We start from the raw sequence: 11,715 nt of genomic DNA, 5'->3' as shown, positions 1-11,715 counted from the left end.
AATTTTGTAGTCCTCACAATAATTTCCTAATTTTTTAAAAACTTTTTAATTAATTACTTTTATGTCCTAATTTTATTTATTTAAGTCAATTTTTTTGTTTTTTGTTTTTAAAGTCTACTTTTCAAAAACTATCGAACCTGGGGACTTTTGTAGTCCTCACAATAATTTTCAAATTTTTTAATTAATTACTCTTAGGTCCTAATCTTATTTATTTAAGTCAATTTTTTTATTTTTTGTTTTTAAAGTCTACTTTTCAAAAGCTATCGAACCTCCTACCTCATTTTTCACGTTCTTTGATTTTCTGATTGGTGCTCGATATCCGCATTTGAGCCCAATTAATCCAGATAATTCGCACTGTATCGCGCCTATTCGGGGGGAGCGCTTCCTCCAAAGATTTTTTTCCATATCCATGTTCGAACCCCTAATCCCTAATTAAGAGAGGAGCAGCTCCATCCGCGGCACAAGTTAAATTATGTATTTGTCTTAAAAGTTCATTAACTATGTATAGATTATTTATTTAGAACTAAAGAACTTCAGAAAATTATGATACATAAGTTATAAATGTCAAATTCTGCCTCCACATTTGATTTGAAGTAAATAATTTCATCAAAATAAAAGTTAAAATATTAAAGGAGTGGAATGAAAATTTTGCTTTCATATAACTACCCGCTTGTGGGACTACAATGGGTATATGGTTGTTGTTGTTGTTGTACACTTGTACTAACACAAATTATATTTCTTTAGTTAAAATATCTACTTTTATATCTTGAGAAGCCCGGGCCTCACATAACTAGTAACATAATAAGAGTCGGAATATTTTCCAACATTATTCAAAAAATTTCAATAGTCAACCCCGCCATCTTGGACTTGAAAGTCCCCCCATCTTGACCAAAGGAAGTAACATTATATATGGACAAACAAGAAAGACGATCAAATAATTCTCAATCATGATCCTTGCGGATTGGATCATATAATATACACAAAGAAACTCCAGATATTTGAGATCTTTTCTCTTTGAATAAGATCTCAATCCCAACAATGGTTCCATTAGATAAAACATATGACCGTGACGATGAAGAGGTCAAAGTAGGTGCTGTTTCCACAGTATCTGAAGACATAAATTCATCGCTCACATGCGTGACCTTGATGCTGAAGATGTAGAAGCAGGAGCGCTCTGCAGGATAAGAAATGAAGTTATCAGTAAGTAAACATTTGACCCATGCGCATATCATAAACAGCAAGCCACAGAGCTCAAAAGGTGCACGAAATTGCCAACAGGCAGTCATAAGTTGTCCCAAGTTGAACAGATTATTGATGAAATTGACCAATAAAGAACCACCATAAAAAAAATCCTCATGTATCAATCTGTTATTCCAATTTCCAAATATCTTGTAGTTGCAACGAATATTGGAGTTGGCCTCCTCTTTTATTCATGCCTATCCAGATTCTGTTGATCCAGCTGACTTGACTTTGGTGTAAGACGAGCTTTGGTTTTGACATAAGCAGCTCCGTGACTGTGGAAAACTTAAATCATATTTCCTCTTTGCATAATCTTTCTTCCCCCATGAACTGAGCTAAAACTAAGATGGTTCAAACCATTGTGCCATGACTAACATCTCTGCTTTATGTGGTTTGCTGAAAGTGGAGGCTCATAAATACGGGTGATGTATTTCCTATTATTGACACATTGAATAATCTAATAGAGTAATTAATAGTTACATCTTCCAAGATCATAATAAGAGAAACTTCAACTGTATGTGCATATTGATCGTATTACTAACAATTAACAGCATAAGTTCGTTACCAAATTGCCTAGCTAAGATACAAAGGGACAGGTAAAAGGATCTTACCAAGGGAATGCCCTTTGCTGCTCTCTCTTCCAGGAACTTTGATGGCTTGAAGCAATTACCATATAATTCTGACCACTTGCGAAGACTTTTATATATATGACCAGCCCCAACAGTATCTGCCCAGAAAACAATACCACCTCTGTAGAAAGAAAATCATTGTAAGGACTTGTTCGGAGAAAAAGTGCTCTAATTTCTGTGGAAATAACCCAATTAAAAAAATAAAAAATAAAAAAAACAGTAGCAAAATGCAGCAAAAAGTTTAGAAAAGCTGGTGATCTTTTTTCTTCTCTAAACGCCATGATTTTTGATAACAACTTGCAGTTGTAGACTGTCTATTCCCTCCATCCTTTTCCATTCCTCTTCACCAATTAGTTTTAACAATGCCATTGTCTCTTGAGTATGTCGTCTCTATTGAGCATGCAAGATTCCACCCCGTTCACACCAACCCAAACAGGATAGATTTTGTGTTTGCTCCCGTTGTTCACATTTCAGAATCAGTAGTTATCACGAGCTAGCAAGGAGTAAATATTTGACTTATCATTGGAAGCAAATGATGCTGATTTCAAGTAGAGTACCAACCTGTAAGATGGGAAACTCATTCCAAGTACAGAAGCGACATCAAGGTCCGATGCTCGGACTACGATCCCTTCATCCAGAACACGACATGCTTCATTCACAACGGGAAAGAGTATCATCTCAACAATTTCTTGATCAGTGACAGATATTGGCTGCAACAAATTGATAAAAAAGACAATGGTTACTGCGAGGGGATATCGAATTGACTAATCCTTGAGAACCAATAATCAAGTCATGATTTGAGATTTGCGTTTGTTAGCCAGTGATACCTTTCCTCCAGGCATAATATTAGTGAGCCTTCTGGACTCCTCAACAATTGGAAGCACTGAAGGATCAGGTTTTGGCTTATCTCCCTTCTTGTAAATGTAGTATCCTTTTCCATTATTTTTACCTGCGGCACCGTATCAGTAGGGAAAACAATACCTAGAAAGCAACTAAACAGAAGATGAAGCATGTAATATTACCATTTCGCCCACTCTTTATTAGAAGGTCAAGCAATGGAGACTTAAATGTTCTATCAGGAAACACCGAAGTATAGCCTTTCCCTGAGGCAAGAGCTACTCCATATCCAGCTAAATCCTGAAGCCTACAAAATGTTAAAACAGATTACTTTACATACCTAACCAACTTAACTATTGCTTGCAGTAGGCAGAATACTGTATGTGGAAAGAAACCCAATTAGATTGTTGATTCTCCCAGAATCTAAAAGGTGCAAATTTACCTCACAGCTGCTTTTACTTCCCAAGCAAATAAATAAGACTATAGTACCTCTGACCAAAGTGAAAGAACAGCATACTAATCCCCTGCATATGATACAACATTCTTTCAATCTCTCCTCCCCTCTTCCCACCCATCCTCTCTCAGTGTCTGTCGGTCTCTCTCTTGATTTCTTTGGGAGTGTGGCAGGACGGCCTCAAATTTCTCCCTCAGAAAACAATTTCCTTTTCTGCGGTTCCTTATTTATTTACTATTACCATGTCCACCCACCTTCCACATGTAGGCCACCCAATGCCAAAGCCAGAACCACAACACTCAATCTCAACATCAGTCCGCAAGACGCTCCAACAATACCAAAAATTGCAAATCAATATTTTATTACTTTCATGTATACATAATTTCATCTTCTGAATGTATCACCACATATGATTTAGGTGCATTTAAAAATTTGAATAATGTTAGTACTTTAACCATATAAAGCAGTGTGAGTGAAAGAAACCACGACCAATAGCATTTGCAGACTGCATGAACTACATTGGTATTTCACACATGAAAAAATGATAACTTTGTGGAAGAGAATTACTGGAATGGACCGATAGGGAGACCAAAGCTAGTGATTTGTGAATCAATCCTGTAGATATCCACTCCAAGATTGGCGAGTATATCTGCGCTCTGGGCGTATGGAAAGAATGTCCTATTGACAGCAAAACCAGTACAGTTTCCCACTACAACAGGTACTTTCTTTATTGTTTTACCAACAGCCATGAGGTCAAGAATTGCTTGAGCTGATGTCTTCTCCGTCCGCACTATCTCCAGCAGAGGCATCACATGAGCAGGGCTGACCATGGCAAAAAATCAATTAGCAATTGCAACAAAAAATTGCTCCAATAGAATCATCACAAGGATTTTCTATTTCAAAGAAAGAAAAAAGGGAGCAATTAGCTTTTTAAGCTGCATTGTTTCCCCTTTTGTATCAACTCCACCCGTGATCCCCCAGACCAAGGAGCCCAACAATGGGCCTTTCCCAAATTGCTCCATTGGTCACTCCCCAATCGTATAGTTGGTGGTTGAGGGGTCTTTATTGCTAGGTTCTCCCTCCCGTGTTTGATTGCTAGGCAGCAGTACAAATGGCTTTCGCTTAGTATCTCCCCAATTTCACTTATCAAAAGAAGAAAACAACAAAGACGAATTGAAGAAGGATAGTCCAAATATTTTGAGGGCAAAACCTAAAAATGGAAACTATGTAAAGATGTCAAAGATAATCTCACATCCCATATAGCAATATTTCCACATTATTCTATTTTCCAGATTATATGGACTTTCTCTTTTATGCAGTGGTCATATTCCCCTAAAAAAAACGAAGTTTATAATAACTTTGAGCCTTGAAAATCAGCTGTACAGGTTCATAGAGGTCAATTTCTCCTGATTAGTAGGGTTCACCTTTATTATAGAACTAAAAAGTTACACGGAAAGAATTAAACCTGAAAAAGTGGGCCCCTATAACCCGATCTTGAGATCTCGTCTTTTCCCCAATTATGTTGAGGTCGATAGTAGATGTATTGGTTGCCAAAATACAGTGGGGAGGACAAACCTTCTCAATATCAGTGAAGATTTGTTGTTTTAGCGGAACATTTTCAATGACAGCCTACAAACAAGACAAGACTGTTTCAAATAAATTACCAATTTCAACAGATTAAGAACACTAGAATTCTGGTCATCGGCATTTTTATAGCACCAGGAAAATAGAGAAGTGATGCAAAGAAGCAAGGAGGGAAAGAACCATTCTGCGGAACATTACTTGGGAAGATATAGGTTCGGTACTTACCTCAATGACCATATCCACATCCTTAAATTCTGAGTAATCCAGTACCCCTTTAACCATTGAGAAAGCTTTGTTTGCTTTGTCCTGCTGCAACTTCTTACTCGCTACCAAACCTCGGATATTTGCTGTAACATAAGGTACTCCACGTAAGTTTCTAACTTCCAAGACCATAAGATGACTGTCAAGACAATTATGATTGGTCAAAGGGCCTCACAAACTCGCAATCTATCACAACATATTATCAAGTCATCAACTACAAAGATTATAATAAGTTCCTGCTGAAAGAGTATAAATAACCTTCAACTGCTTTTATCCCCTTCTGAAGATACTCGGGATTAATTTCCTTGATAATAACAGATATGTTGCTCAGAACAAGAGAGGTAGCTATGCCTGAACCCATTAACCCTCCACCTATTATGGCAACTTTCTTCACCGGCCTTGGTTTCAGACCAATATCAGTTACATTAGGTACCTGAACCATTTAGGAATTTAAGATATAATTCAGAAATATGATAGAATTGATTGTCCCATGGGGGAGTAGATATCCAAGTAACTTTTCTTAATAAAGTCAAACTAGACCTAGAGCAGGAACGCAAACACCACAGAAGTGATCAGAAACAAATGTAATATAAGTATATAACAAGTTTGAAATACTTAATTATATACAAGAATCCAGGGTCTGTGTTACTTCTCATTCGTGAAATCATACTGATAACAAACTTTCATTAGCAGATGCACATCAAGTAAAGACATCCCCAAGTGAAACCTCAAGAATATCAAACATTCAAACCTACCAAATCAAGTTTGTGTTATAAAGGAACAACAGATGAACACTTCCTTGCTTCTCAATCATGTGATCATTCATATCAATGAGAAGCTTTGCGTTAAGACAGAGAGTTTTGCACACAACAGCTAATACATTAATATCTTTTAACATAAGATAAGGAATGATAAGAAATAATTGTAATCAAGTTTACTAAGCTGAAAATTAGAACTTCTAGAGTCATTCCAGAAAATGGGAGGCAAGGCTAAAGCAGTTAACAGGAGAATAAGATTTAAGCTTTAAAACTGCAAAGGAGCGTAAGTTCTAGTCATCCTCATTAATATTATGGTTCATTCTTGCCTACTCAACAAAGATACCTCGAAAGAATTTTAAGCTTCAACATAGCATCAGCACAAAGCAGTTACCATATGCTCCATGGATATATTGTACCTTTGATGTAGCCCGTTGGGAGAAAAATACATGAACAAGACCTCTTGCCGTATCTGATAATACAAGGTCCTCAAATGCTTTAGTTTCCTGCAAAAGAATCAAAACAAGTTTGTTAATCCATCTAATTCATTTGTCTCAAATGGCTAAAGACCAAGTTAGCTACCTTCCATGACACTATTTGCGATTATCAGGAGTTAACAAAAATGGGTAAACTAGACTGTTGTCCTTTTCTGAAGAGAAAGGTGTATTAATTGCCAAGCAACATATACCTTGACAACCCCATTATGTCCGCCATGGACTATGCCTTCTTCAATTACATCAAGGCATGCCAAGTGCTGAGGCATATTCCGAGCTGTTTGCTTCACTTGTTGCCTAGCCAGCTTCAGTACTTCACGTGCTTCTGAAATGGAACCAATTTTGTCGGTCCTGTGAAGGGGACGCATCCAAGGTTTGCGCCTTTCTGCAATATCAAGTGCCCACTGTCTAGCTACTTTTAACAACTCTGTGGAAGGGACAATAGCATCAATAAGACCTAGCTTCTCCCCTTCTTCTGACATTATTGGTTTGGATGTCTGCAAAAGGTTGTTCACATTAATTAGGCTAAAGTCCCCACAAATTAATGTTTTTAAATTGATTTACAAATTTGAGTTAGAAGCAACTAAATAGTTCTGCATGTATTGCAAACTCAAAGGAGGATAATGTGTGGACAACTGATTAAAGTTTTTTTTTGGACAACTGATTAAAGTTAAAACCCAGCAATCACAATCAGAGAAAAAGCATAGCTTGAAGTAGTACATGTAATAAGGATATGATATTTTTGCCCCTTCGATTTCTTATCCTTTTTTGGTTGCTGTTGATGTGCCGTGGAATTACAGCACATTTGATGCCTTTTTACTATAAGTTTTACTTGTTTTTGAGCAAGTCTGTGTTGTTTTTATGTGCTTTTGTTGTGTTTCAGAAAATTGATGACCAAAAGGCAATAAACAAGGAAATTCACCAGAAGTCCCTGAAATTGGAGAAGTACGGACTGTACATATTTGTACGGGCCATACATGAAGCCGGACCTGGTATGGCAAGAAATAGAAGGCCTGAAGTTGAGAGGTTGACGTACGGGCACAAGGGACGGACCGTACATTTATGTACGGGCCGTACTTCAAACCGTACTTTGATGAAAGAAATCACTGAAAACAATATTATACAGACCGTACTTTATTGTACGGGCCGTATAAGCAGGCGTACTTCTTGACCTAGCTTTGAAGAGAAGAGCCTGTACAATATTTGTACGGGCCGTACTTTGTCCGTCGGAGCAGTATTGTCATAAAGAAATTTCCGCGTTTTGGTCCTTTAAAAATAGTTGTTTAGGGTTTTGTGGGTCAGATATCATTTGTTTTGAGACTCTTATTTCCTGAGCATTGAATATTGCTTAGTTTTTGGAGCTTTTGAGAACAAGATTATTACTTTTTCATCTTCTCTATTCAAGTGTAAGCATCAATGACTTCTTTATTATTTTGTTCTTCGTTCAATAATATGAGTAGCTAAATTTCCTACTAAGGTTGTGGACCCAATAATGAGTGTGATGTGAAAGGGAGATTACTTTAGAATATACGTATAATGGGTGGTTGGTATTTATTTATTTCTTATTCTTTCATGTTGGTTAGTGGTTGCAAACATTGACTAAACGCCATAAACCTTTGCTTTGCTTGGGAAAGTGAGTTAGGGTTGGTAGGAATAAATAACAACAATTCGGGGCGTTAACCTTCGTTTGATAAACTCACTTAGGAATAAGAAGAGTTTACTTGGCACAGACTAATCGTTCTTGAATTCAACTCTTTTATATTTGGGAAAATCATAAAGATAAATACTTTCTAACTATTAGGAAATATTAGGAAGTAAATTAGAGATTAAGTGCATACTTACAACAAACAATCCATTAGAAGTATATCTTGGGAACACCTATAGCATCATATCACATCTAAAGGGGACACAACCTTGGTTTCTTTATTCCAATTAATTACAATCAAATCAAAATAGCTAGTAAACACAAAACTCTTTTACAAACTTACCGGAATACGAAATAGACCACAAGTAAGTACTTCACTACAATAGTAACCTTTTCACCCCCTATTCCCTGTGGGATTCGACCCCAACCTAGTTGGGTTACTATATTTGACAACGTCCGCTTTATGCCATTTAGTAGGTGTAATTTGAGCGTAACAGCTATCACAAATGTGGCCCAGAATCACCATCTAAAATTTTCTGTTTAGGATGATGCACCCGGTAAACAAATTATTTCTCCAACAGTTACTTTGAAAATGAATTAATTGCCAATGGTTAACATAAGGATCTAAAGAAAATTTACCCCACACACCAAGACAACTTGTCACAATTTTCAGCTTTTTTAATCGGGAAGATGAATGACTTACCATCATCATTTCGATGGCCTTTGACAACCCTATAAGCCTTGGAAGACGTTGTGTACCTTGAGAAGAAACATTATTTCTATGCTCAGTAAAATCTAGAAATGGAAAAGAAATGTAACCTAAACTCAACTTCAATGAGCAGTAAGTGGCAGAGTTACCTCCAGCGCCAGGAATAACTCCGAGGCTAAGCTCTGGCAACCCAAGTTGTGTTCTTGGCGCAGCAATGCGTGCATGGCATCCCTACCAAAAGCGTGCATTACAAAACTCAATCACCAGAGAAAAAGTTAAGCATATGGACAGCACATTTTACAGAGACCACAAACCAATGCCAATTCCAGGCCACCTCCAAGACAAAGTCCTTCCACGGCAGCCACTGCAGGCTTCTTCCCATCTAAAGTTACAAATCGAAATGATCGACAGAAGTATAAATAACAATTGACACCAAAATGAAACGATGAAGCACAGTGAGAAGCTACAGTAAGCCATCTAATGATTTGAAATCCTAACTTGGACCAACAGTTCTCTTACCTTCCATAGTGTTCATCACGAGATCAACAGAAACATCAGGCAATAGAGAAATATCACCTGCAAGCCATCCGAATTCCAATTATCAGAAAAAAGGTTCAGGGGGACACAATAACGAATTGCATAAAGACAAAATGAATGTAATCCTACCTGTTTTATGAACCTTTTCGAAAACATTGATGTCAAAACCACCAGAAAACCTCCCACCATTCCCTGCAGTAAAATAATGAGAACATAAACAAAAGGGAAGAGGAAGAACACATACATAAAACAAACAAAAGCACAAAGGACATGAACCATGAAGCAGAAAAGGAAATTACTACCTCCGTTTCAATTTGTTTGTCTTACTTTCTTTTTAGTCCGTTTAAAAAACATCGTCTCTTTCCTTTTTTGGCAACTCTTTAATTTCAATTTTCCACATGGCATGTTTAAGACCACAAGATTAAAGGGCATTTTGATACATTTTACATATCTTTTAGTTTAAGACCACAACATTCAAAAGTCTTCTTTATTTTCTTAAACTCCTTGCCAAGTCAAAATTAGACAAACAAACTGAAACGGAGGGAGTAATACTTTTTTTATAAGGTACAGAAAAGGAAATTAACACTTCAATATAGCTTGTCCTGAAGCTAGAAAACAAAAGGAACAACTATTACACTCGATTCTCGAACTAATCAGTGTCCGCTATTCAGACCAAATTCATTCCAATACCCATTACTGGTAAATCATTTGTATTTTAATGCAAATTAGATGTTCGCTAAAACTAGAGGTTCTCTAAATCTCCCGAAGTTAAAGTAAGTGTAACACTAAACCTTAATCCGTACTAGTTAGTACTATTCATTTAGATGTTATGTTGTTAGCTAAGCCTACATTAACTAACTCCACATTGACTCAAATATATCATAGGAAATTTCATTAAACACAAGAGTAGAACTGTCTAGCAATCATCACTGAAATTCAACGAAGCATCAGCTTCACAATCCATAATTCAGAAAATCTAACTAAATTCCTAGAGCTAATCATTATTTACTGAACTAAATTCTATCTAAAATCAATCATAACTAACGAAGAAATAAAAATTTACATAAACCTCACCTTCTCTATTCTATCCAAAATCAAACTACTTCTTTGGATTGCTTGTTTTTATCGCTAGCACTATCTGATTGTTTTTTCACTATATGTTAGTCCTATTATCTTGTTGCTATTACTGCTTAATATTATTATTACTATGTACTATTACTAATGCTTTTTCATCTCTCCTTGAGCCGGGAGTCTATCAGAAACAGCCTCTCTACCCGTCAAAAGGTAGGGGTAAGGTCTGCATACACTCTATCCTCCCCAGACACCACCTGGTGGGTTTATACTAGTATGTTGTTGTTGTCACCTTCGCAATTCGTAATAAAAAATAAAAAATAAAAAATAAAAACTAAATTCCTACACTAATCACTATTTACTAATACTAAATTCTATCCAAAATCAAACATAACAAACGAAAAATTTAATAAATTAACGATAAGAAGAAAAATCAATCAATTAAAAAAAAAATTAAGAATTTTACCATTCAAAACAATAGCTTCGTAATGAAGAAAATCTAACTAAATTCTTAAACTAATCACTATTTACTGATACCAAAATTCTATACAAAATCAAACATAATAAACGAAGAATTAAAAATTTTAATAAATTAACGATAAGAAGAAAAATCAATCAATAAAACAAAAACAAAAAAATTAAGAATTTTACCAGTCAAAACAATAGCTTCGTAATTGAGAAAAATCTAACTAAATTCTTAAACTAATCACTATTTACTGATACTAAATTCTATACAAAAGCAAACATTAAATTTTTATGAAATTAACGATAAGAAGAAAAATCAATCAATAAAATAAATATAAAAAATAAGAATTTTAGCAGTCAAAACAATAGCTTAGTAATTAAGAAAATCTAACTAAATTCTTAAACTAATCACTATTTACTTATACTAAATTCTATACAAAATCAATCATAATAAACGAAGAATTAAAAAATTTAATAAATTAACGATAAGAAGAAGAAAAAAAAGATTAAGAATTTTACCAGTCAAAACAATAGCTTTAACATCATTTCTCATAGCTGCTTCATTCCATTTCTCCTTTAATCCAGCAAAAACTACAACCAAACAGAGCCTTAAATCAAAATTCCATTTAATTAAATAAATCAAAATTAGTATATGAATTTAAAGCTTACTTTGAATAGCAAGAGCATTAACTGGTGGATTAGAGAATTTGATTACTGCAACGCCGTCGTTTCCTACTTCCATTGTTACTTTCGGTTCACCCATTTTTACTGATAAAAATAAATTATTTTTTTGGAAATTAAAATGAAGAAAATTGAAGAAGAAAGTGAATATATAATGAAATTTAAATTTACTGAGGATTTGATTAATCTGAAATGGAAGATGGTGACCTGGTGATAATCATGTTTTTTTCTTTTTTTGGTAGAAAGGATTTTTTTTTTTTTTGTTTGTTTTTTTTTTTAAGTTCAAAAGTCAAAGTTACGATTTGACGCAGCTAAAATAAAATAACAAAAAAAAACGTGGGGATTATTTTACAA

The 11,715-nt window shown here is 35.2% G+C and overlaps 1 protein-coding gene across 2 annotated transcripts; it reads right to left on the bottom strand.

Annotated features, from left to right (window-relative positions):
* Nucleotides 1-903: 903 nt before the first annotated feature.
* LOC132636798 (peroxisomal fatty acid beta-oxidation multifunctional protein AIM1-like) lies at nt 904-11,597 on the bottom strand. Of its 2 annotated transcripts, XM_060353821.1 has the most exons (18): nt 11,350-11,597; nt 11,200-11,271; nt 9,274-9,336; nt 9,127-9,183; nt 8,922-8,989; nt 8,757-8,838; nt 8,602-8,657; nt 6,448-6,750; nt 6,179-6,265; nt 5,263-5,437; nt 4,969-5,090; nt 4,625-4,788; nt 3,727-3,981; nt 2,891-3,012; nt 2,696-2,817; nt 2,430-2,578; nt 1,851-1,989; nt 904-1,174 (listed from the first exon to the last, which is right to left on the bottom strand). In XM_060353821.1, the coding sequence occupies exons 1-18, from the start codon at nt 11,441-11,443 to the stop codon at nt 1,130-1,132; spliced, it is 2,175 nt and encodes a 724-aa protein (XP_060209804.1). In that variant the 5' UTR covers nt 11,444-11,597; the 3' UTR covers nt 904-1,129. The 2 variants fall into 2 exon arrangements, with proteins under 2 accessions (XP_060209804.1, XP_060209805.1); XM_060353822.1 differs by lacking the exons at nt 11,200-11,271; nt 11,350-11,597 and adding an exon at nt 10,867-10,888.
* Nucleotides 11,598-11,715: the final 118 nt, after the last annotated feature.

The sequence above is a fragment of the Lycium barbarum genome, chromosome 4 (genome assembly GCF_019175385.1).
Source record: "Lycium barbarum isolate Lr01 chromosome 4, ASM1917538v2, whole genome shotgun sequence".
In the NCBI taxonomy this organism is placed as follows: domain Eukaryota; kingdom Viridiplantae; phylum Streptophyta; class Magnoliopsida; order Solanales; family Solanaceae; genus Lycium; species Lycium barbarum.
The sequence above is the reverse complement of the archived record's forward strand: the minus strand, read 5'-3'. Positions and strand labels throughout refer to the sequence as shown.